Source organism: Passer montanus, unplaced genomic scaffold (assembly GCF_014805655.1).
Source record: "Passer montanus isolate IOZ18808 unplaced genomic scaffold, ASM1480565v1 scaffold170, whole genome shotgun sequence".
In the NCBI taxonomy this organism is placed as follows: Eukaryota; Metazoa; Chordata; class Aves; order Passeriformes; family Passeridae; genus Passer; species Passer montanus.
The window spans coordinates 20,229-47,594 of NW_024364271.1; the positions used below are offsets into that span (position 1 = coordinate 20,229).

The window sequence follows — 27,366 nt, forward strand, 5'->3', positions numbered from 1 at the left end:
ATGGACTTCCTTGACAATGATGTGCTTACTCGACAAGAAAAAGATAGGTAATGTGAGTTAATAGTTGTTGAGAGGACAAAGGTTTTGATTTATGATATTTACTATCTTAAATACCAACTTGGTGTAAAATTCTGTCCACACAACTGTAGACTGGAGAACAACATGGGCTTGTTTTCTGTGCCTGGGCTTCTAACCTGTCTTCTTCTTCAGGTGATCTGGAGTCTGGTAAGAAAACAAAGAATATATATTCTTTATATGACTGAAAAAATAGTGCAGCTTAAGATGAGCTTGAGAGGAAAAGAATTATTATTTTGCAGAATCAATATAATTCTGTTGTTGTCTGCATGGGAGAGATAACTGATTTCTTCTTCCTGTTTCCTTGGGGTTTTAGTGTTGCTATTTTTCATAGATTTGGCTATACATGGAAAGAGATTACCTTGTGTTCCCCAACTAAACAAAATGTCCACTAGTTGCCAACAAAGTTGCCAGAACAACAAGTCTGAGGTTAAAATCCAGAACTGAAATTTATTTCAATTGTCCATATCTGAATGTTTTGGCCTTTTTTTTGGTTGTTGTTGTTTCTTGGGTTTTTTGTGGATTTTTTAGGGTTTTTTGTTTGTGGTTTTGTTTTGGTTTGTTTTTGCTGCAACACAATATAATTGATATTGGAATTTATGCCTTTTTAGCCACTGAATATACTTGGAAATGGCTGCTCCTTGATCCTCCAATCCAGCTGAAATATTTCGGGTCAAAAAGTAGCAGCTGAGATTTTCATATTCCCTGTTTTTTAATTGAAATGCAGCATTTGGCTCATGTTGGGAGGCTTTGTTGTAGAGGTCAGGAACTTTTGGTGAAGAACAATATAATTAGTTCAGAGAACAAAAATCGAAAGGTTCATGAAAGTTTGTATCTTTGCATCAGCTGTTCATATCTTCAGGGTAATCTACAGAGTAAGACATTACTTTTTATGACACCACATAAGTGCAATAACATCATCGAAGTTATGCAAGATAACTACCTGTGGCAGCCTTGTCTTCTTCCTCTCCACTGACCCATGCTCACACATCTCCCCAAATTAAGCTCTCAGCCTCACATTCCAAACCTTCCCATAGTCCTCCTCTATTCCCCATCACTCCATCTCATCCTTCCCTACTATTCCCACTACCTGTGCCCCTGCCCCAGTCTTTTGGAGACTCAAACCTCAGTTTTGTTTGGATTACACTGCAGGCTTTGTTAAAGCTTATGGTAGGTGATACAGGTGTTAATAACATCCAGAAGTTACCTGACATCAAACTGGTTCCTAAAAACCATCTCTTGTGTGAGAGAGGGGCTCCTGACCAGCAGGACTAATTATTTAATTTCCATGTGTTCTATGGCCAGGAAGAGCTAATTTCAAATTTCTGGATGCCAATAATAAAATAATATAGTCTGGAGAAATCATTGGTAAGTTAGGTATCTTGTCCAAACTAGATGACTATATTCCATCTGAATAGATATCCAAGCTAGGTGGGGTGGATCATCTTACAGTGATGCCAGGGCATCATGGTGGTGCCATAGATTCTTGGCACATAAGAATTATCCATTTGATTCTTGATTGATTACTGAGTGAGTCCCTTTACCTGATTTTTACATGATTACAATAGATGAGATGTTTCCCACCTGTCCAAGACGCACTTGAATTTTTTGTCAGTTAAATGTGCTCTCACAAGTGGTTTAACCAACTATTACAATGACTTAATTCACACATTGTCCACGTCCAAAACTAGGGACTGATATTAAAAATGATCAGTAATTTGTGTATGTGTAGATTAGACTAAATTAGGTTCCTCTTTGGCACACTTCAGCTAACACAACCTTCCTCTGCACAAGACTATAAACTGTGTTTTTGTTGTGTGTTTACAATACTTTCACAGCCTAGAAATCACATCATATATTTTGTCAGGTTGGTATTGAGACCAAAGTCATTGCCATGTGAACAAGTGATACTTGTATGCAGAGATGCAGCTTTGGAAACAGAGTATTTTGCTATGGAGATTCACAGGATGAAAGACCTAGTTTTGCTGGTAACACAGTGGAAAGATGTGATAGAAGGGAATCCTTCATTATAAAACATTTAGTGGCAGTTTTCAGATACTGAGGACAAGCCTGGATTTCACTGAATTCCTGCATTCTTCAGTCAGGGATGCACATTTTGATTTGTGCACCAAATACATCTCAGTTTGTGATCTCAGTTTGTGAGCTTTTGCTGCTGCTGGAGGAGGAGCTTTTCCAGATTTTACCCTTTACCTTTAGGACACTTATACTTTCTGATTAGTAGATATGGGTACATTGTAGTTTATAGTTATTGGAACTGCAGATTTTTTATTCACTATTAATTGTTATAAGGGGATTCAGGATATATGGGTGTGATTCTTCTCATCCATCAATACTTTTTAACATAAAATGTAAAAATGTGATTTTATTTTTTTTAATACTGCAAACGTTACTTGTAATTTTTTTACCTCCAAGAAATCTGTATGAGTGGGAGTTTGAAAGCAAATGAAGCCTTTAAAACTTGTGTTGTACACTTTGCCCATGTACTTGGAACTTGTTTTACAAGCTCCACCTTCAAAACTTGAATATGTAAATACTGTTTTATGCACAGTGATAATGAAACATGTAGGAGGTATCTATTGACATTTCAGATGTATGGATGGTTTGTCTGAACAAGATATCTGCTGTTATTAAGCTGTATGTGTATACAGTTGTGGGGTTTTCTTTCTAAAGTCCTCATCTTTATTTCTCATGTATCAGTGTAAATCTGAATGGTACCAGTTAATTTTGAAATGTGAGATCAGTATCAATCCTTCAGCATTTGCATCTGCTCAACTCTGAAACCAGTTTTTCAATGGAGTCAGTCACTTTTCCACAATGATGCTGGGTTTTTAAGAGCCACCATGCTTAAACCTGACAAGTTTAAAACCATCCAAAAATGCAAAGTGCTGAAGCAGGGCTGTTTCAGGAGAAATTCAGGCAGGAAACAGATTTTACTCAGTGTTTGCTGTAACTGACCCATCAAGGTCGGTTAGACTGACCTTGGTCAGGGTCAGGTTTAGACTGGACAAAGACATATGTGAGTGGTAGCTTGATTAAAAATAGAAAAAGGAAGCAGGAAAAGCTGATTAAAAACTGTTTATAGAACAGTTAGATATTAAATGTTTGCTGTGCCAGCTGATACCAATTAGGAATTATGTTTCTTAAACATAAAAATTATAGCCACCACTTGGTTTGGCAAAAAATGGTTTGGCAAAAAATGGTTTCATCTCTTAGGCAATGAGATTAAATGATCAAAATCTGACAAAAACTGTGAAGCAATACCTTGAGTGAATTTTAGTTCAGGTGAACCACAAAATGAGATTTCTGGTCTTTGTATTAACAATATTTCTTTCTTCCATTTGCTGAAGTTTTTAAAAGACAGTAATTTCAGATTAAAAATTAATCTTTCATTATGAAGCTAAAATGGGACATTCTGACAATTTCAAAGCTTTCTTTCTGAGCCTTGATATTTTATGGGAGGTAGGATTTTTTAATGTGTTTGGTTAAAATTTTTATATGGAGTCAGATCTAGGGCTTACAGTTGTTTCCCTCAAAATTGCTCCCATCACTATGTGTCAAAACTTAGGTCTAGAAGAACATGTGCATTTGAATCTCTCTTGAGTATTCTGACCATAGTGTTGTCTTACACATGGTACAGATATTAGAGATTACCACAATTAATGTTTCTAGGGACTGCATGGCCTTGATTTTTGCTGGTTTTCAGCATTCTGAATTTGTGTTGTTCATTACTTTTAGTGGAAGTTGCAGATGCTTATCACACTGGAAAAAGAAGTCCTACATGCAAATCTGCATGTACAGAAAATAAATTACATGGAGAAAGAAACACAGGGGAAAACTGTGGTAAAAAAAAAAATACCACACTTTTTTCCAGAATTGCTGTTATGTTTATTTTAGAATATAAGGATGTTTTTTATCTTCAGTTTGTGAACTTCTATTCCAACATACAAATACAAGACACCCAGGAATGATTGCTTAGAAAGGCTGTTCATGATTTTACTCACTATATGAGAAATATTCATGTAGTGTCATGTTAAGTATGTTCAAGGCAGTCAAAAAATTAAATGTCCAGTGAAATAAAAGAATTAAGATTAGATTCTATAGGCATGTTATGGCAAGGAATTTGTTCTGTGTATGTCTCATCACATATCACTTTATCTCATTATGGTCTGTGGATTCTCCATGTTGCAAAGGGAGTATTTGAGCTGTTATTACTCAGGTAAATGGAGTCCAGATAGGGCACTGAACTGGGGCTGAGGTGACCTGGGCTGTGTACCCAGTCCTTCAAAGCTTCACTGGGTAACACCAGACCACTCATTCTCTCCCCCAGTCTTCACATTTGTGATGGGAAGTTCAGCATAGCTTCCATGGGCTCTGCACAGCTGCTGACTAGTAGCAATACTTAATTCCACAGAAGTAATAGGCTCCTTTTTTCCCATTTGTGAAGGACAATTTAGTACTACCTGAATTGTGAGAGAAAAGCAGCTGTGAAACCTCTATAGAAGCAGCACTGGCTTAATTACTTGTTGGGCACCCTGAAGTGGGGAGGGCACAAAGCTGCCACAGGATCAAATACAGATTTCCAGTCAAATGGGGAGGCAGTGGGTGCAGTCAGTCCAACACAAAGCCATGTGCTAAGTGCTGTCAGTTGAGCTTGAATCACATCCCTAATACTGTTGAGAAAGTAACACGAGCTGCATTTCATTATCTGCCTTTCTAATAATATCTTTTTTTTTTCTTTCCCCTCCCCAGCCTGCTCCAGAGACAACTGGTGAGTTCTGTTTAGAGATCTATTTGTATGCACGGGAGGCAGTCAACAAAGCCAGCTGCTCATAAACATCGCTAGGACAGACACAGATTTATAATTACTGTTATTGTTATTGCATTAATTTTCACACTTCATAAAGATAACAGCAAGGGCTAATGTCCTACCTCACTTGTCTTTTTATTTTTCAGAAATAGACATAGATGGAGGAATTGACCAGGACATCTTCGACATAAATGAAGGTTTTTAAAAATTCAGTCTCAATTTTTGAAAAATAATTTTCATTATAGTAGTCACAGATCAATACCATAACTGAACGTTAATCTCCTCTTCCTTTAGCTTTAGGACTAGACCTTTTTGAGGGAGACATCAAACTTCCTGCGGTGAGTTCAAATAAAAAATATAAAGCCAAAAATGTGTCATTGACTTAAATGTAAAGTATCGCTGTCTTGGAAATAATAGATGCATCCTGCTCTTACAAACAATAAATGCTGTTTATGTAACAATAAACTGAAGATGATTGGGGATGGAATTCTACAAAATGTCATAGATAGTGAAGGAGTCAACAGCATTTGCAGAAACATTATCCAGCACGAGATCTCATCAGTGATTAGATCAATATTATTAGCTTCTTGTTTCCTTTTTTTTTACATTGTCTCCTTTAAGAGATTAGGCAGCACTGATCATCATCCAGGCAGGTTTGTATAAAAAGGATTCTTTGTTTATCTGTACAATATTCTGAGCCAGTTAAATTTACTGAGCAGCACCTTCATCCTGTAAGTAGATTGACTAAAACCAATGAAAAATTTAGATCTCTAATACCATATTTTAAGGCATCTGGCTGGCATCCTTATCTAATCAACAAAAAAAAAATTACATCTCAAAAATATCTAGTAGGAAACCCCCAATGTGCCTTGCCCTCTGAAAGTAGTCTGAAAATAGTGTTTTACTCTCCCTTTTGGGAGATACGGGGAATATGTCTCTGAAAGCAAGGACAGCACTTGCTAAAGACACAGAAACAAATGCTCACATTATGAAAAATTATAAAACTATTAATCTCTGTACAGTTTTCGGGACTTTAGATCTTAATACTTCCCATAGGAGCAGAAGCTCCTGTGCACATGCATCAAAAGCTTGAGAAATTTCTATGGAGAAAATGCAGCATGCAGAAGTTGGAGACACCAGCAGAAGGGCATGAAGAGATTTCAAACCCAAACCTCAGACCTCTGAGTAACCTTTTGGGTGTTTTGAACTCATTGTTTTCTTTTATGTCTTACTTGGAATTGTAGGTTTGCTTTAGCGCTACTGTAGCCCCTGATGCTAAATTCCTTTTTTACTGAGGACTGCATACTTGTTTTCTTTCTGGATACAGGAACGAAACTCCATCATTGGTGACAACTATCGGTGGCCCCATGTTATCCCTTATGTCCTTGAGGACAGCCTGGGTACAGTATGGCCTTTCAAAGTGTTGTGTTGTATGTTGTGTTGATTGAACTGTTCAGCACAGGTTGATAAAGCTCCTGTGGTGTCCTTTCCTCTTTTAATCTAGAGCAGGCCCTTTCCCACAGCAGGAGTGGGGCTGAATGTGCACAAACAGGATTTGTAATCTTGGTATCCATTCTGGCTCTCACCTCCTTTCTTGAATTATTACCCTGCTATGGCCCAGCAGATTGTTTTGGTTTTGAAATCTTGTGTCTGAGATGTGAAACTCTACAAAGCAGAGGTGAAAAGAGGGCACTGAAGATATTTTTAAGGACAGGAAGCTTACCTGGCCATTTATATAATTTACAGCAGTGAGGGCACTGAAGATATTTTTAAGGACAGGAAGCTTACCTGGCCATTTATATAATTTACAGCAGTGAGGGCAAAGTGGCATTCTGACAGGCAGTTTGCAATGGTATATTGCCAAGTCACCTTTGTGAGTCAGAGACACATCATAATTTGACGCCATCCTTTAAATCTTTGTGTTGAAACTATGCAAGTTGCTTAGAGGAGATAATACAGATATAATCTGAAAAATTCAAGTCCTGGAGAAATTTGGTGAGGGATCTATAGCCTGCATTCTGTACTAGGTAAAATGTGAAGTCTTCATTTCCTATCTATTTAATACTTGTTCACATAAATCTCAAAAAATAAATGAAAGAATCTACGAAATTAACCACCCCCCCTCCACAGTATCCTTCTATATACTCATCATGTCATATTTGATATACAAGTACCAAACAAAAATAACATAGGAGCAAACCAAGAACAAGATACAGTGTTGCAAGACACTAATTTATGTTTTTTAGGTCCCTCCATTGGTTTTAATCCAACAAAAAATCTGTTTATTTTGATCAAGGATTGCTGGAGCAAGAGCCACCCTTGGGACTTGCTCCATATGGATAATAGTAGAAATCTTTCCCTTCAGTATTGACAAGAACACTATTTGCTTTGCAGAAATGAATGCTAAGGGAGTCATCCTCAAGGCATTTGAACAGTATCGACTGAAAACCTGTATTGACTTCAAACCTTGGGAAGGGGAGAAGAATTACATATCTGTGTTCAAAGGAAGTGGGTAAGAGAAGCAATTAAAAATAACTTTCATTATGTTTGCTTTCAGACTATTCTCATGACCAGCATTCAACCTAAAACTCATGTATCTGGTCATAATTTTACATTTTTATTGTCACCATTTTCCCAGTCCTTTTCAAACTGTCACAGTTTCCAAAAGAGGCATTACCTTAGTAGTAATGAACAATTTCTACTGATATTTATTCTTAAATATAAGAAGAAATCAAGTCCTATAAGAGATATTTGCACATGGTAAAAGATATCAGAAAGAAAACTATTATGTTCTTGACTGATCTTTGGATATATGGAGTATCATTTTCAGCTGGTCATTCCTAGTATACCTTGGCTTCTAGGGGAAAAGAAAAGCTAAGGAGAAATATGATAGTTCCCACTGTGGGACAATGAATTTGTTTGAATGTAACAATGGAAATGAGCTTGAACAACTTCACATGAGCATTCAGATAAAAGAGGAATATTTTTAAACTCTGTGCAACACTGAGATATTTTACTTTATTTATGTCTTTTGATGAATAGTCATGCTATTTCATCTTAAATATTGCAAAATAAGACTCCAGTAAAGAAGTCAAAATTGCCCCAACTTCTTCCCTTCTAAGATATTCTCTGTTAAAACAGTGCAACAAGAACAAATATATTTTTCACTGTGTGCTGAACCATTTCTCTTTTAGAAAAGGAGAACAGGGAGAACTTGATAGCCTGGTGAGGAAATTTGCTTTCAGAAATTCATTTCCTGATATGAGAATGCATTCATAAATGGGAAAAGATTTTCTGATAATAAAAATGTTTCTCTTTCCCTTTGGCTTGTTCTGAGATATTTGTAGGAGATAATTGTTTCAAAATTTCTTTGGTGTCTGGCTCTTTGTATTTGCTGCTGTTCATGCTGTACACATGACACTGAAACTCAGCTCTAAAAGATGTATAATTGGAGACTCAGGGAGCAATGCATTTTCCTGTGCTAATGACTCCAGCTTTTTGAGCTAAATGGAAAACTCATGTAGCTGAATTTTGTAATCCTTCATCCCCTAAAGTATGCATTGAATTTGCTAATAATTGTACCTGAAAAAGAACCACAATATTTAGCCTACGGCAAGTAGGAGGCCTCTGTGCAATGTTTCATTTATATGTCTATTAAAAATAGATGAGTCACGGCGATGAAGAAGATGAATCCTTCTAGTTGGATAACATATCTTGCCCTCACTGCCTGGTGTGTGGCTTACCTTGAAGTGTTTCCATCACCTTAGCTGACACATCCACAGCAGAACTTTTTAAAAGATTGGAGCTAAATGGTGCTGTCTCCTAAAAAGGTCCATCCAGTTTCAGTGAGTCATCTTGGGTTGTACAAAGAAATCAGGACTGACCCTGAATGAACTGCTTTCACTTCAAGCCGTTCCTTATTTCTGGTGTAATGGGTGTAAGCTGGGTAAACCAACCCATTTTTCCCGTTGTTCCTAATGTTTTGGAGTTTTTAAAATCAATTAGGACTCTTCTATCTGCTGACTAAAGACCTCAGCCCAGAGGGTACAGTGCAGAGAGGCACAAAGTTCCTGGCAACATAAAATTTTACCACTTCAAGTAAAGGTTGATAAATCACATCTTTGCCTTTCTGATCTTGGCTTGCATCTATAAAAGGGAGGAATGTGGGGGAACTTTTGTGTCAAAAGGATTTGAAGTAAACCATAAAGTCCTCATCTGGATTACCCTTTTGAATTCAAATGAAGTCAGCCACAAAAGAAGCCAGCTGTCTTTTGTTGTATTGACTGCCCTGTGTAGAAATGCATTTGTAGTCTCTGGTGTATGTACAGAGTGTATCAAGGCCATGCACAAAGAGCCCTCTCCCTGTACAGGTTCTTCATCTATCATTCACCTTGGCTACTACCAGTATTACGTTAACTCCTGCCTGTGTGCTGAGCAAAACACACGAAGTATGTAATTGTGAATTACAAAAACGCAGAGTAATCAGGTGTGGCAAGATGTGACTGCAAAGTTCACAGAGGAGTCTGGAAACATGCAATGGATGTGCCATTTCACCTTACTGTTCTCATGAAAGATTCATTCAGCAGGAAAACTAACATGGTGTGGTAGAATCAAATGATCAACAGACCAGGGGGGATGAACATCATCTCTAGTATTTCCACATGGAAAATCAGGTTTTCATGGAGCACTCCTGGGGCCACTTCAGCCCTTTGCCACTGTTGCACGTGGCAAAGGGAATCCATGCAGGAGCATATTGACACAGATCCCTGTCTCTCCAGCTTGGTGCTGGTAAATCAGAATGTCTGTGAGCTGATAATGGTGATCTGTGATACTGTGGGAAGAAAATTAGTAGCAGGACATTAGTACAAAAATGTGCCTGAAATAAGTGGCATCACTACAACTGATGGCGTGTGTCTATTTACAGCCCCAAAATGGGAAGAGTGAGAACAAGTGCTTCCCTGTTCCTCCCGTCTCTGCATAGCAATGCAGGAAGCACTGAGTCACAGGCAGTACAGCTCTCACACACCTGGGGAAAGCTGAGACTTTCCTCTCCTTTCTCCCCTCCAGAAGACACTGCTGACAGGATTCTATGTGCCCATTGCTCTGGAGTGCCATGTCCTACTCACCTAAGCTTTATTCTCAGTGCAGGGTGGCACAGATCGTGTATTTGCTCCCTCTGTGGCTGTTGACTGACAGTGTTGTAGGCATCTGGCAGACCAAAGGGGCAGCTGCACCTACTTTCCTTTGGATGTAAATTTTGTCGAGTGTCTTGGATGTGCCTGCTGTGGCCTGCTGTGCACTGTGCAGCAGCTGTGAAGCCAGAGGTGGCCTTGGTAGGAGGTGGACCCAAGCCTGTGATGGACTCCTGTAAAACACAAGAATTAATATGAGGCCTTGTTCAAGGAAAGACCTTGAAATTATAGATGCTACTTGTGCTCCTTAACAGGTCTCATGTTGTGATTTTAATGAGTAGTAATCAATAGGCAAGGCCTGTGTTGATCTGTGGAAAATGAAATACTGGGGAATATGTTGCACTAATAAGTCACAGAGTTTGAAAGCACATGGTGTGCTTGTATTTTTAAATTTCTGGGGTGGTAGGACTGCAAATCCTCTGGCATATTTTGTGCCCTATTAATTTTATGTACTTCATTGGGTAAGTATTGATTTATTTGCTACATAAAATATCAATTTAAATGTAGCTCTCCATGCCTGCTAGTATGTGGACATGGGGTGCCATTTTATTGGCCTGTGCAGATAACTCACTAAATTCTTTCACCCTTTAATAAAAATTTGCAGCACAGCTGCAGTTTTGCTCTTACTTGGGAGTGTGTGAGAGCAGCAAGTGCTCCAGCATGGTAGCTCATAGAGAGCCAGGAAGAAAAGAGCTTGTGAAAAGTACTGTCAAATCCATCAACCTGTCAGAAGGTAAATACAATATGCAGAAACACACCTTGCCTGGCAGCCACAGCCCCATGTAAAGTGAAAGGCCAAATCAGTATAGAGAAAAGCAGGCAGAGGATAGAATGTTCATGAACATACTTCTCCTTATGGTAGGGATGTGCTCAAAATGTGCTCACAGACACATATTGTGGTCCAGCTGAAAATTGTTAATTTGCAGTAATTTAGTTGCTCTAAATTATGTGTCCACAACTTTTGATGTTCCAGGGATCTAAAGATATCATCACCAGTTTTCTTTTGTCACAAATAACTCAACATTTTTCTTCTAATAGAGCCAGAGACAAGGACCTTCTTGTTCATCGAAACAGAGCTAAGTGTGAAAGGAAGGGGTATGAAAAAGAACAGATCCATGGAAAAGTGCTCTCTGTAACAAAATGTGACTTCAATGCTCAGGTTAAAAATATACCTATTGAATAGACTGGTTTTGATGTTTGCATGGCATGGGGACGGTGTGTATCTCACAGAATCCTCTCTCATTTTATGTCAATGCCAGCTGCTGGTCCTTAGTGGGAAACGCGCAAGCGGGCTTGCAGCAACTCTCCATTGGAGCCAACTGTGACAGGATTGGGACAATCCAGCATGAATTCCTGCACGCCCTGGGATTCTGGCATGAGCAGTCACGGTCTGACCGGGATGACTATGTGACCATCGTCTGGGACAGGATTCAGTCTGGTCAGTCACTCCTCTGCTTTTCCTCTCCATCTCTGGTAGTAGCGGTTTAGCTGTGGAACATCCCTTCCAGCCATCTTCTGGTGGTCAAGCTATTCTCTCACCTGCACTTACTTTTCAAAGTTGGAATATCGATAAATTAGATATAAAGGGACATCTGCTGGAAACATAAATTCTCACTTGTTCTTGCTGTTGTAATTCCTTGTGCCACGACAGTTTCCAAAGTTCTAATTAGAGATCTGAATCCTGTTATGCTACATCTTGTACCACAGCGCAGCAAAAGAGGATAATTTAGTTTAAATGAATACTCTAAAAATACACTTACTCTAGAAGCCCTTATGAAATAAAAATAACCAACTCCCCCCCCTCACCAAATCTGAAAAATTCAGTGTGACCAAAACCAGTAGAAAATCTCCAGTGAAAACACTGGTCCCTCTCTTTCTGACCGTCTGCTACACCTGGTGCCGGCAGCAGAGTTGAGAGAGCAGTCTGCAGAGGGTGGGCAGGCAGGAGAGACTTTTCAGGGTCTGTGTCACACCAGCAGTTACTTTAGAAATGCAGCTTGTGAATTGTAAGTGTTGGTATATTTGGCACAAGCCTGATAGATGGCACAGAATTCCTCAGGACTTTGCTCTGTCTCTGCCTCTTTAACTTATCCTCATCCTCTGTGACTTTCAGGCTGTTCAAAAACAAAGTTATATATGCAGACTTGATGTTTTCCTAACATAGGTACAGACAGAAGACTAAAAAACTGGATAAAGATTAAATCTAATGCATTCTTATTTAGTCCTGATCAATAGTCAGGTGCATATGCAATTATATATTACAGAAAATTACTTAGACTCTGTTATCTGATTTCCATTATATTTTGCTGACTCTTTAGTGACAAGCTCCACTATTGTGAGAGATTTGAAACTGCTGCAATTTTTTTTTACACTGACCAGAATACAGACACTGTATTTTGACTGATTTAAATATTGACTTCCCACTGGGTAGTAAGCAACTGGTTCTTTGCTCATACTCCAGAAAACATCTGTAAAGCTAAATTCTGAGAGTTTATCTGATGACCACTCTAAATTGGTCATTGTTACCTAAAATGACTAGCAACTGAACATCAGAGAATACAGATTAAAAACAGTTACAAATTACAGTAATTTGAGTACTGAAACACTCTCTCCACTCTTGGGTATCACAAGCCCATCAAAGTTTATAAGCAGTTTCACAGGAAAAAGTTTTCTGGTAGCAAAAACTGTTTCATCCAGCAGAAGTCATCAGTGGCTGGAAGAGGAAAGTAAATAGCCCTAGACTGGAAATAAAACTGTTTTACAGAGTAAGTACAAGTAAATTGCTACAAAAAATATTTTGAGATGTGATAAATTGTCTGTCACTGCAAGTCTTTACACTAAAATTTGATTCTCTTGAGCAACAGACAATCTTTCCTTTCAATTTTGCCATTTAGGTAAAGAACATAATTTCAATAAATATGATGATAAAAGATCAGACTTTCTGAATGTTCCTTATGACTACAACTCTGTGATGCACTACAGCAAGACTGCATTCAGGAATGGAACTGAGCCCACCATCATTACCAACATACCAGACTTCATTGATGTCATAGGACAGCGAATGGATTTCAGCGAGTATGACCTCCAGAAACTGAACCGGCTGTACAACTGCAGTAAGCTTCTCCATTTATTTTATGTTACCTGATAGAATTATTTGGAAGAAATGAGGGTGCTACATACATGTTGGACCCATCCAGACACAAGTGAAAGAGATACTAACATATTTAGAGAAGGGAATTGTGTTAAAAACACTGGAAATAATGGTACAGCTAGAAATAACATCCTTCCTGCAGAATATTGCTGAGTAGCAGGGGTTTCTGTGCAATTTTATCTGACCTTTAGTTAAAAACCAGCTTTGCTCAGCAGCTGACTTTTGTTCATCCCTTGGGTGGCTGTTTAAAATGTGTCCTTCTGCACAAAGCCTTTTGTTTTTTCCCTGTATTATTCCACAGCTGATGCTCAGACACTGCACAGAAATGAGCATATTTGCTGTGGCTGTCGTACCTACTCCACTTTCATGGAACCTGTGAGACAGATTCATACCTATTCATATATACCCTGATCATGCAAATAGGGTACAGATGCCGTTCTGAATAAAATGCAAGCTTTCTAAATTTTCATGTTTAGCTTCAATCCTGATCTCTTACAAAGTGATCAAAAGAGTTATTTTGCTCAGGTGGTGTTTATTTTACAAAGCTGAATGAAAGTAAGAGACAGAGAAATCTAGATAAGTCCGTTATCAAATTGGAATATAATTCTGTAATTGTTGCTAATTCAGTGTGCCCTGGCACGCAGAAGAAAACTTTTACAATATCCCAAGTAGTGAGTACTGGCTTACAGTACTTAAAATTATATTTTAAGCCTCATAATACAGATTCCTTAAACAATTATCAAACTGGTTTATTAAAAGGGTGCAGTTTTTTGAGTGTAAAATTCTGATGAAAATATTTTTATTCATGTAAGTTTAAACTGAACACAAACACATACAGCCTTAGCTTCTTGCACTTGCTACACAATCACTCAGGTATTGTAAAAGTGCTTACAGCTAAGGATGTCTTTCACAGAGGATAGGGTTCTTCCTTCTCTCCATTAATCTTACCTATTTTCCATCATTCCATCCTGTCTTTCCTTTTATCCCCTGTCTTTCACAGGGGATAGGGTCCTTCCTTCTCTCCATTAATCTTACCTATTTTCCATCATTCTTGTGCATTACAGAAATACTTCATGATGTTTTAACTTTATTCCTAACCCATAGGCACATTCCCCAAATGAAAAAGCCCCAGTCCTGCTGAAATCAGTGACAAAACTTTCATCACCTTCAGTGCAAACAGGATCTGCCCTGCTCCCCGGTCCCTCTCTTGGCTTCATGTGATGTGTATAATAGTGTGGATGATATTTGCAGAGACATAAATATTGTCAGAACACCCACCAGTGCCAGGGGGGATGGTGTTTCACAGGTCCCAGACCTCACTCATACAAAAGATTACTTCATTTGCTGAACATGATTTAAGGAAACACGTAAGCTAAATTTCTGCTAGAGATTCACGTGGACAGGAAATTACGTTAAAAATGTAACCCTTCATTCCTAAATCGAAGAAAACAACCCACAGCATAAGAAACACTGACTAATTGTTTAGTGCTGCTTCAATCTGTAATTCACTGCTTTCTTTCAGGCCATATAATAACAGCAGATTTTAGTCTGCTTTCCCCTTGGAGCACACTGCTTGACAGAGCTGACCATGAGGTTTCCCTCAGCCTCTGGAAGTTAGAACTTGGCACTCATCCCCCATGTGTTTTCTTCTGAGTCCAGTCTTTAACTGCCTGCCAAACAAGTATCTGGCTTTTGGTGCAGACAGAATTCACAACCTGCCTCACTCATTGTCCTTTCACCTGTTTCAGGAATGAACCTCAGGAATACACCATAATCTACTGAGTCTTGTTTTTCTGTCTTCCTGGCATTCAGGTCAACTGTCCATGCCAGCACTTTTAACTTGAGGTCATTTGGTTACTTCCTTCTTGTTTGGCCAACTCAATTTCATGTTTTATTTTGTATTTTGATTTCAAAGAATTCTTTCACCTAATAATTCTCTATTTTTGCTCACCTTCTTTCTCCAGCAGTCAGCATAACATTTGCTGTGAAAGCCTTTTCTTAGTTTTTAGAACATTGTACTGAACTGTATCTTAAAAAATATCTGCCATACACTTCTGACTACCCTACCTCTTGAGGGTTTTTAGCTTTCTGTGAGGACAGCATGAAATATCTCAGCAGTAGAACTGATTTGGCAGCAGTTCACACTTAAGTACTTCCCAGAGCTTGCAGCTTAAGTGAAGCATTTGGTATGTTATTGAGGTTGAGTATTGTGATTCTCAAGGTCTTTTTGTTATGCAATAAAACCTTTAAGCCTTTGAGCCACAATATTTTATACATGGTTTAAAAAGTATTTCATTAACTTAGCTGTTTTCAAATCATGGCTGGTATTACACATGAGCTCAGACATTGTACAACGGGAAACAAAAATAAGAGCAGGGATAAACCTGGAATGTGCTCTCACCTATCCAGAGTTTGCTTTAGACAGAGAAAATATTTCATATGGTGTTCTCCTTTTCATATTTAACTGCACAGTCTTCCTTCACCTAATTTTTACTTGTTACATGAAAGATATTGTAAAATTTGTATGACAAGAAATATCCACTGGTCCCAGATTTACCTTTGCCAAATTTTGTTTTGTTTTGTTTATTTTGGTTTTGGTTTGGTTTTGTTTTCAATTCAATGTTTGGAAAATCAAGGTTTGTTTATTCCAGCCAAATAACTTCTGCTCTTCTGTATTTCAAAATAAGCACACCAGCTGATACATTAGTGAGTTTGTGTCAAAATCTGTGATACAAACATATAGGCCGTGTGTGGGCTGGCCCAAAGAAAGCAGAACAAAGAATGGGAAGCCTCAGGATCTTTAGACTATAATATGAAGGTTTGTGGATTGGGTTGATATTAGTGTTCCTTTTATAAATAAAAGACATGATATGATAATTAGCAGATGTCCTCCTGTGTTTGCTGAGGGCCCAGAGTGTTCCTGATGACATCCAATTAATGTCAGTGTTAATCACCAAGTGTTTTGAGTTCCTGAATATTGTATGTATAAATGCTGATCATATTTGAAGCCACTGATTCCTTGGTGTTTGCATTTAGTCTTTCTCTGCTCATGGCTTTGGACCTTCAAAATTAAAACGTGTTACATAATGGAGATTTACAATTTCATTTTTTTAATGTCATAGCCTCCTCCCTAAGTTTCATGGACACATGCAGTTTTGAACTTGAAAATATATGTGGCATGATTCAAAGTTCAGATGATAACAGCGACTGGCAACGTTTATCTCAGGTTCCTGCTGGGCCAAATACTGATCACACCAATATGGGAGAATGCAGAGGTACGAGAAAAAAATATCTTCTCTTTCTGGGAGGTGTTTTCTGCAGAGGCATCAGGGGTTCCTTCAAGCTTGGCCTTGTTATCTGTTTATTTTTTGACAAACTACAGTTTATTTTTTAACTAAGCAGCATAAATCTACATCCCTAGGGACATCATATGATATGTTGATTTTCTGCTTATTTCAGAGGATTGAATGGCCTAATCTCTTTTGATCAGTTTTTTGGTCTTAGTGTCACATCCTGTCATGAGGGTTATATAAAGCATTGGACCTGTGATACAGGCACACTAAATAGATTGCTGCTTTTCAGAATAATTGCTCAATAAGTCCTTGGACAGGAGTAGGATTTATGTGTATTATCAGGCCTGAGGTGAAAAATTAATTGACAATCTAGCTAGATGTATCTCAACCTGTCAGAACAGTCCAAGAGTTCAGGAGTTTAAACCAGTCCTCCAGGGTGTCAACTGTGAGTTACTGGCACTGGGGAAAGAGTAAAAACCCATGGTTTGGGTACAATTTGCTAGAGATCATGAAATGAGGACAAAAGCTGCAAAGAGAATAGTTCTACCTTCTGAAAAGGTGAACAGGTAACAGTCCTCAGTCAGAGATTTGTACAGGATCTAGCTAACCCTGACCTGGCTGTATCTTCTACAGTAATTGCAATACAGCATTAAGAAACCCGGTACACCAGGAAAACTCTGTTTTCTCTCCCCTCCACTGCTCATTTCTCATTGACTTTTGGCAGATTCTGGCTACTTCATGCATTTTGACACCAGTGCTGGAGGAGAAGGAAGCACAGCTGTCCTCGAGAGCCGAATTCTGTATCCCAAAAGAGGTTTTCAGTGCTTACAATTCTATTTATATAACAGTGGTAATGAGAGTGACCAGCTGAATGTCTGGGTCAGGGAGTACACGTCAGCCAATCCAAATGGCACTCTGAGATTCATCAAAGAGATAAAAGGTATGGAATAAGTTCCATTTTGTTTTAATCTATCCTCAGTATTTTTCAAAGTACTGGGGAAAATTATTATAGCATAGTCACTCATTTCCTAGTGCTGTTCTTTGGCTTTTTCTCTATCTATGTAATTGATTCATTGCTGCTGAAATTATACCTGATGGATCCTCAGTCAGCTGCTTTCCTATAATATAATAAATTACCACAAATTTCAAGCTCTTGTATTATCAAGATAGTTTTCTTGTCAAACTAGCTAAAATTCCATGAGCAATCATTTTAACTGTTCTAGAATTGCTGGTATCAATAGCAGCTGATGAAGTTGGAATATTAGAGTAAATTATAATTAATAAGAAAGTATAATAAAGGGATGGAAAGCATAAGTGCCCTGGAATAGCTAATATATAAGTTTAAAAAAGAGAAATAAAATTTAAATTACTTAACTGAAATATATGAGCAACAGATCGTGATTTGAGTTGTAGTTTGAAGAAGATTAAATTCTTGTGGTTTTAGGAGCCTATGGCCTACAGAATGACCAGCTGAGGTCAGCTAATGGACAAGAGCTCTTTAAGCTAGAATTGCCAAAGTCACCTTATGATTAAATTACTTTCTCAAATACTTAACTATTATGTGGTCTCCATTTCTGCTACACCAAGTTCAGAAGGATCCGAGCAAGTTCTTTTACTGAATAGGTATAATTTCTGTCACTTTTTGTCGCTTTAGGCTCAGCTGCTGCCAGTGCCTGTTTTTTTCCCCACTCTTTTCTTCACCTCTATGGTTTCACCCTCTGTGCCCTCTGAGCTAACAGGCATCCTTAACCTAAGAGTTGCTAAGGCAGGTGTAGACTTCACATCAGTCTGAGCCCTCCAAACTCTTTCAAGCCCTACTTTGATGCCAAGATTAATTTCTCCAGACTTCAGCCTTCCTCACAAATACTCTTTTGTGTCTATTAGTCCCCATCTCCCATTCCTGCTTTCTCAAGTCCATATTTTCCTTTGAAGTCTCTGATGTAAGAAGCGTGTCCAAAGAGGCACCCTATTTTGACAATCTGTGGCAAAACTTTTAGGAATGGTTCAAGACCACTTTTTCCCCAAGCTGTTTCACTTCTCTCAAGTGAGAAGTTACCCTCACCAATGTAGTCAATAACCTGGAAGTAACAGTGACACTGCAGCCCCTTCCATCCATGTCTGACACCCTGGCTGAGCTGCTCATGGGTTTGCACTGAACTATGATGTTTGAGAGGCTTAGGGACAATCCCTGAACCCTTCCCACTGGTTTGTGGCAACTGGGGATTTTTGAACTGCACATATTACATGTAAAAATCCTTTAGCTTATGCAGAGGACAATTTCATGGAAAACAGTGAGATGCTTTTCTTCTTGTTTCTTGGTTAATTTTTTCCCCCCTAATTATAACAGTAATGAAAAATGTCAAGAAATTAAGACATATTTGAGATCCATTGTGTTGTGTTTCGGGTTGTTAGGAGAGTGATGCATGAATTCTGTACCTGGGATTGGCATTGCTTGTTCGAGAAATGCAGCTGGTCTTCTGTGCAGAAGAACTAAAACCAGGCCACAAAAGAAACTGATTTGGTGCACATGCTTTTAAAAAAGGGTGTTCTACTTTCATTGGCCTCACAAGCCCCCTGTACAGAGGTCTTTGCTTTTGTGTACACTGCTCTTGGAGTCAAGTGGAATTTGCTAGCGCAGGCACTTTTGGATGTGGCATCAAACTTGCAGCAAGGTTCTATTGCATGAAGTAGGTTTTGCAAATGACTGGCTTTAACTTGACCTTAGTACCATTAATCATGTGATGGGTGAATAGTGCTTCTGCATTGGCAAGCTTCCAAGAAGCCATTTAGAAATGCAAAAACAAATGAATGAACTAATCTTGTAGTTCTAAGTTCCCAGAGTCCTCTGAAGCATTTTTTTGTTGAGGCATGTTGTTGTTCAGTTATTTGAATATAACTTGTTCTGAATTTTTTCTTTTTAACAATACAGGTGAGACTCTTCGCACAGATTTAATAATCACAACTCCTGGATTAATTTAATAGAATTTTATTTAAAAATGTAAAAGAAAAAGCAGTTTTATAACCCATCAACAAGTGCTATTATGCATATTAATTATGTTAAAATATTGTACTGAGCAAGTATGATCTTGAACTGAAAAGTAACATCTACAGAAGAAATATTCCATCACATCAGTGCCAGTGGAATTGAAAAATTCTTACACAGTATTGGTATACGGTCCACAGACCTGTGCAGTGTTTGACTGTACTGCTGACTGAGAAATCTCTACCCTTATTTTTCAGGTTCACCTGAGACCTACTGGCAGCTCCATCATGTTTCTTTGAATGTCACCAGTAAATTCCGGGTTATGTTTCAAGGCGTGAGAGGAAGTGGCTTATCAAATGGAGGCCTCTCTATTGATGACATCAACTTGTCAGAAACTCAGTGTCCCCACCATGTCTGGCATATCAGAAATTTCACACATCTCCTCAACACAAGTCCACCAGGGAAAGATGGGATAATATACAGCCCACCTTTTTACTCTAGTAAAGGATATGCTTTTCAGGTCAGCTTGTATGTAAATGGTACCACTGATAACCCATTTAATTTAGGAATATACTTGTCCTTGATTTCTGGAGCAAATGATGATCAGTTGGAATGGCCCTGTCCATGGCAACAAGGGACCATGATCCTGCTTGACCAACATCCTGACATTCGTCAGCGGATGTCAAACCAAAGAAGTGTAACAACAGACCCTCAGAAGATTTCAGGTTAGTTAAAATCAAACATGTAAAACACAACCAAAAGACAAGGGATGGCATCTCCTCTTTGTGTAAATTAATGCATATTTTTTAGCTTCAGGAATGTTTCATATGTTTGCAGCAACAATAATATTGATCCACGAACAAGAAAAAATTTAAACCTACAAGCAATTTAAGCTGGGACTCAGGATTTCAAAGTTGCATTTGCATAAGGTGGATCATCTATTCCTAAGATTTCTTTCATATGCTTCGTGAGGATACATATATTTCTGTTTTAATGAGAATGGAAGTTTTCCAGAAGTCATGAAAAGAAAAATACTGATTAACAATACAGGCAGTTTATAGCAGATAAAAGTGAAGCAACTATCAAACAAATCCCAGCCCTCCTTGTCAAAGGTACAGTGATGTCAGCAAAAGCCTACAGATGGACAAAGTACTGATTCTTATTATCTAATCTGTACTTGTTCAAGGTGTGAGAAGATAAGGGCTGTTGTCCACAATAACTTGGAAATGTTGAGGTAAAAAGTAACTCTGAGAAATTATAGGAATCTCTACAGAGAGAGATATGAAAGAAAACACCCACGTTCAGCATTGGATAAAGTTTGGATTTAAGCCATAATGAATTTTTTCTTTTTGCCAAAAGAAGTAATCTCTGCCACTGAATTATTTTTCTGGACTTTCAAGGAAGGAAGGAAGGAAGGAACAAAGGAAGACAGGCACAAAACCATCCAATTCACATTATTATTTTAAAACCAGTATGTTTTACATTGCATTTTCTGTGACATTGGCTCTACATGAAAACAAAGTGGGTAATCAAGAAAGCCTTAATGTCCTCTCTGTAAATGAAAGACACAGCACACCATGTCCTCCATAGATGTTTGAAAAAGCACATTTTCCTTGTGCTTTCTGCTGTTATAGCCACAGTGCCCTTTCCCTTCTCCGACCCTGTGGACGTGCAGTCTGTTTGCTCTCTGCTCCTTCTCCCTTGTTTATTCATATATATGCAAATAGCCCACAATTTGCAAGGGAAGCCTTGTAACACACACTTTTTATCTAACCAGAGAGGTGTTGGAACAGGCAGATCTTTCTCCCTCTGTCAGATTCTTTCATGGACAATCAGGCTCAGCTTTGAGCTTTAGAACAGGGTTTGATGGAGCAGGCATCAGTGATCTGTGACCATTTAGGTTGCTCAAATATCTTGTGCCCCACATCTACTGCAGGAGTTGCTGTCTTTTGAGAAGCACTGCATTAACTCATGTTATAGGTGATTTATTTAATACTTATCTTCTTGATTGCCTCACTTTAACGAACTAAAAAGAAAATACAACAGATTTTCAACTAGCTCTCCAATAACATCACCTCCAGCAGGTTCTTTTCTCAGTACCTCAGGCTAAACCAAATCATTGAAGATCTCCATTGTCTTGTGCCACTCATCAGTGGGGAATCCCAGGCAATTGAGGTTTGAGACAAAAATCCAGAGCAGTCTGACATCCACATTCTTTTTATCTTTTTTTTTCCCCAGAATCCTCATCAAACTATATTTGGGATAGACCAGATAAAGTGGGATCAGAAGCAACTTTTCCCAATGGAACTAAATACATGAGAGGTCCAGGAGTTGGAACAAGTACATTTTTAACTCATGGGAGACTTAGAAGCCGCAACTTTATCAAAGAAGATGGTGTTTATATTCTTTTAACAATGGAAGGTATGTAAATATAGCTGATACTCTTTACAATGCAGCAAAGTGTCAGATACCGAGTCACTAGTGCTGTAGTTATAAATACACATGATGTACTTTGCTCTTGAGCAGTATTTGAATTATGCCTGTGTCTAAAGTCAAATCGTATGTTTGAATAAATTTGTGAACAGATACATACACAGTGTAATTCCTTTATCTCATGTGAAGGTGAATAAAACAATGCTAATCCTATGCAAATTATTTTGAATAGATTAATTTGAATAAAACTACCTGTTTCTGAAAAAAATTCTAGAGGACATTTCCAAAGTACATCATACTCTTGAAAGGCAGAAGGGTGTTTATCCATTATACCTTTGGACATGCTTACTGCTCTTTATTATTAGAAATTATCATTAGAATAAGAAGAAAAATAATGTGGAGCAAAGACCTTATTGCCTGTGGGTTCACCATGCAGATATATCACATCTTCTGTCAACTCAGCCGAGCTCTCCACCCACTGTTGTTACGACTACAAGTACCAGCACCACCAGACCTGGCCCTAGTCCTACCACCACCACCAAGCCCCCCAGTGGCACCAAGACCACCACCACTCCATCCACCACCACAATGGGCAGCACCACCCAGCCCGGAGATCCAGCGGTTCCGGCTTTCTGCCCAGACAACCCCTGTGAAAACGATGGTGTCTGTGTCATGGTAAACAGAACACCCGCGTGCAGGTAACTGCCTTTGTTCACTCTCAAATGCAGTTTTAGGATGAGTAATGAGAGTTTCTAACAAAGTAAATCTTTGCTCCCAGTGAAAGGAAAGACAGACTGTAGCTGATTAAGGCAAGTATTTGCAACTGCTCCTGTGAGATTGAACTTATGGCCAATTTGGGCAACAAAGCTCCTAACCTCAGCATTTGATCATTTTGAAGTAATCTGCTTGACTTTCCTGTAAATTATATTTTAAATGTGTTTATTATTTTCAGTAATGTATTACTCCAAGTCTTTAGAATTCCCTACAGCAAAATGTAGAAGAGTTGAATAAACGTAATTGAAAGAAAAGAGCATTTATATAATTAGAGTAGATTTGCAATACTTATCATGTAGGAAGCAGTGTAGACATTATTTTAAAATTTGATTCAGAAATATTGTACAGTGCAAATTATGACCATGAGTTACCAAAGTGTAGTCGTTTGCCTTTGAAACCAGCAGTGAAATCTGAGGAATAAAAGATTGTTTGCCCTGCAAGAAGATTAATATCAACTTTTATTTAATTCTCTGTGGATACATTTACGTAACCTACCTGCCTGATTAGCATTGTTCCAACTCTCAAACAAGATCTGAGGCTGAAGACAGTAACCTTAGATGCTGTTCCAGGGCAGGTAGACTGGGGAAGTGCTGTGAGGAAAACACAAAGGCCAAGAGCCACAGGAGTCAGGATGACTCATTAAGTGTTATATATCTCCATTTAGAAACATTTAAAAAAATAATTCTTGTGCAACTCATCAGAAGCAGGTCACAAATATGAGCAAATGTCAGGAAGTGGTTCCAAGAAGACAAAAATAAAAAATATGCTCAATGTTATGCCTCATTTCAAAATTATGGAGAGAGAACATTTATTTTCTGACATCTCTGGACTCTGAAGATTTAGTGCCTTTGTAACCTACTTTCTGTCCTATAGAAATGTGTGACCAGCAGTCAGTTTCCACCCCAATTTTCTGTCGGGAAATGGGGGGGAATGTGATACATCTGTTTAAGCTGAATCACCTGGAGTCCCCCCAGCAGGCAATATCTTTGCAGTGCACTGCAAACAGACTTGTTTTCAGAGCTGAGGTAATCCTGTATAAATGGCTTAGATGGGAGCTAGAAAATCAGTACACAAGGAATAACCAAGGTTAGAAAGATGGAGGTGGGTGTGCTGACTGTGCTGCTGGGTAAGGTGATGGAGTCAAAGCCTGGAGGTTGTTTTCAGTCCTAAAACTGGATGGCTGCTGGGCTGTGAATTTATTTTCTTACCTGCTTGTTGCAGGTGAGGGCAGAGGCATCTCTTACAAGTTCTTTAAATTTGAAAATTACAAAAAGAGAGAAGCTCCACAGATCAGTGGCAATCAAGCATTAAGAGGTCAAGAGGACCAGGAAGGCTTTTAGGATTTCTGGCAAAGGCTCTCCCTGAAGGCACAAACTGTGAAACATGAGGAAGCTGAAAGAAACACATTTTGGTGTGTAAGGACAGTAGGCCACTCGGGCCACTCATGACAACTTTAAAATAGAAGTCCATTTTAAGATAACTTCATTATGCTTTAGGATATAGAAATTGCATGAGAGATGCCATTTTTGTGAAGTAGACTTTTTCACACCTTTAATCTTTAGATGATAATACATGTTTGTTATTTTGCTTTCTAGATGTCCAGCAGGTGACAACTGGTGGTACATGGGAGAAAAGTGTGAAAGGAAAGGCACAACGCAAGAAAATACTGTAATAGCTGTTTCTTCAACCATAGCTGTGTTTGTTGTAATGCTTATTGTCACCATCACAACTGCAGTGTGCCTAAAAAAGAAATACAAACAAGGAAAGGAGAATAAGGAGAATGTGACTCTAGAAGAAGTAAGTACCTTGCCTCTTTCAACAAATATACAGACAAATGCACACATATCTATATTCACTAAAAAGCAAACAATCAAATTAAGTAAGAGGTAAATGGGAAGATGTCACCTTTTACAAGCCTAAAGACTACAGGTTAAGAATTAAAGAGCTCCTTTAAGTGACACTGATTTATCAAACACAAAACCCCCACTTAATTCAAAACCTGTTCTCACCTTCCACCCCCTTCCACTCTGCCCCAATGACAGCCTACATTGAGTAGGATAGTGTGAACAAAGGGGCTCATTTTTAAATTAAACCATATTTTAAATATGGTTTAATAATAATAAACCATAATTAAACCACATTTTCTGCTCAGTAAACTTGTATTTCATTTATTACTCTCTATTCTACTAAAGATCTCCCCTTAAAATACCTGGATATGGTGTTAAAAAATGCATCCCACGATGTCAAAACAAAAGCAAATCTAAAAAATAATTTTCCACATTCAAAGGCCATTTTTTATGCAAGGCATGAAGTAGCTGTGGACATATTAACTTAAGGAAAGGTTAAGAAGACAGCAGGTTAAAACTGTCTAGATGACGGGATCAGAAATGCCATGTACTGGATAGAAGCAGCATTTGGGCATTTTTTCACAGGAAATTTCATGCAGTCTGAGACACATGGACTCTTGCTTTAAGTGGAGGCTTGTCCTAGAAATAGCAAGAGTGACATAGTTTAGAGGGACTCACAGGGCACGGGAGAAATTTTGTAAATGAACTGAAGAGGAATGTCCTTCCAAGAAGCAGAGTTCCATTTAAAATTTTGTCCTGTACTCTTTGTGTGATACCCCATTGAGTTGCAGTACCTCTGTGCACTGTCAGATACTTGATGCTGCTACTTTATGACCATCCAATAAATAGTTTTGGTTTCTTTGCAAGTAATGCTCTTACATTATACACGTACTTCCCTTCTCTATGCACTTTTAAGATGTGGGTTTGGTTTTCTTCCCTCACTTAGACTAAAACATCCTTCTGAAGATAATGCAAACAAGCATCAAAGACACGAGATGAACATCACTGCAAAACCACAACTACGTCATCATTCTTTCTGTTCCTTTTATCTCAACCATCATGATAAAAGTTTGTAAAGTCTGGAAAATAATTCATCATCTGGATAAAACACTGTGCTAAAGCCAGTGGAGTGTCTGACACTGCTGTGTGTAGTCATTCAATAGAGAAAATGGAAATATCTTGTGTGACATGGCTGCCTTGTCCTTCAAGTCTACCTAAACATGAAAAAAGCATGAAAACAGCATCCTGAATTTCAGTCAACACAGGAAAGTATAAATTTGCTGTATAATCATTGTACAGCTGTCTATAATAAAGGGGAGCTGGACCCTGTTTGCACAGGGTACCCAGCAGTTCTCAGTCCTGCTGCAGCTGTCAGTCAGTAGTGTGAGAATTTGTGAAGTGTGGGAACGTCTGGTTCATTTGTTATTTGGTTCTGATCTACTCACTATAAAAGAAATAACAAGTAATGAGGAAAGTAATAAATGAATCTCACAGACACACATTAATGAGGAAGTCACAGCAGAGATAATAATGAGGATCCAGAATGCTTCAGCCACTGATTGATGGTCCATTAGAGGAACTACTCAGGCAGAACCCTCAAGAATGTCAACCTGAATAATTATTAACTGATAGGAAGGGGGAAATATGATTACCATGAGTGTTGTGGAAAAGTTGAGATTGCTTGAGATACAGACTACCAGAAAAGGCTTGTAGATTTATGTAAAAACGTCTGGGGTGTTTAGGGGAAGAATCAAAAAATCCAAAGAAAAGTGGGGGAAAATGGGGCCAGAAACTGGAGAGACCTGTCTGCAAAAGAGAGCTGGATGCCAATGGCCAGAGGAGACCACAGGTCTTAGGGCTTATGGATCTAGGTACTAGCACATGGAGGGACTTGCATGGAAAGGTCTGTGTGCCAGGAACTAGAGGGAAGGTGGGCCACTGAGCTTGTAGATTTGAAGACTAGCAACTGGAGGGACTGGTATGTGTGTTTTGTATATGTCTTGAAAGGTCCAGGTGCCAGCAGCAGCTGGAGGGATCAGGTTGTGTGTTGGTGTGTAAGAGGTTAAAGTGCTGGCAGCTGGAGAAATCTGTGTGTTAATATTTCTTCAGTGAATTTAATCCTCTGTGTGTATGTGTGTGTGTGTGTGCATAATACACTAGCGAACTTCAAGCTGGACAAGCAGGTGGGTTGGAGGAAACATTTCCACATCTGGAGGACTCAATCATCACACTGCCCTACCTGGCAAGCAGAAAGTAACTTGCATACCACTGCCAGAACTTCCAAGCATGGATATTTAACAGGTTTAGAGGCCATGCTAACATTTAAAGGGACTGTGCATGTTTCAGTGTGTTTCTGGATGTGGAGAATGAGGGCACACATTTTTTCACTGGAGAATCTGAATTCTGATTTCCTGGAGATGAGGAAGAGGACAGGGCTGTGTGCCCTTCTCTGTGTTTGGGTAGCATTACAGAGAGGTTGTGCAGCCCATGCTGCTCTGTGTGTGTGCAGCAGGCTGAGCCACCAGCCACTTCAGGGACCCCTGTGTGTGTGTCAGTGTGTCTAGAACACAACCTTGCTGCCAGCCAGACCTGGGGGCAGCAGCCAAATCCTTAGGACTGGGATGCAGAGATCACCTGGGACCATTCCTGGCTGGGCATGTTGGCTGGGGAGCTGGATCCTGGATCTGGAATATTTAGTGGCTTCCTTAACACCCCTGACAAACAGAGCTACGATTCAGTGGGATTTGGAGAAATAAGTAAGCATGGAAATAAAAGGGCCAGAGGAAGCAA

General features: G+C 38.8%; 1 protein-coding gene across 1 annotated transcript; it reads left to right on the plus strand.

Annotated features, from left to right (window-relative positions):
- Positions 1-25,593, plus strand: MEP1B (meprin A subunit beta). Its single transcript, XM_039704239.1, has 16 exons — positions 1-47; positions 150-225; positions 4,846-4,864; positions 5,050-5,100; positions 5,198-5,239; positions 6,223-6,303; positions 7,298-7,415; positions 11,355-11,533; positions 12,990-13,208; positions 16,369-16,521; positions 17,264-17,479; positions 19,780-20,247; positions 21,761-21,943; positions 22,392-22,653; positions 24,325-24,526; positions 25,523-25,593. The coding sequence occupies exons 1-16, from the start codon at positions 1-3 to the stop codon at positions 25,538-25,540; spliced, it is 2,334 nt and encodes a 777-aa protein (XP_039560173.1). The 3' UTR covers positions 25,541-25,593.
- Positions 25,594-27,366: the final 1,773 nt, after the last annotated feature.

Excerpts from the sequence above, each read along its gene's own strand:
- MEP1B (XM_039704239.1), top strand. The coding sequence starts at position 1 with ATGGACTTCCTTGACAATGATGTGCTTACTCGACAAGAAAAAGATAG. Across the intron at positions 5,240-6,222 it reads GGGAGACATCAAACTTCCTG|GGATACAGGAACGAAACTCC; the intron begins CGGTGAGTTCAA and ends TGTTTTCTTTCT. Across the intron at positions 21,944-22,391 it reads TATTCTTTTAACAATGGAAG|ATATATCACATCTTCTGTCA; the intron begins GTATGTAAATAT and ends TTCACCATGCAG.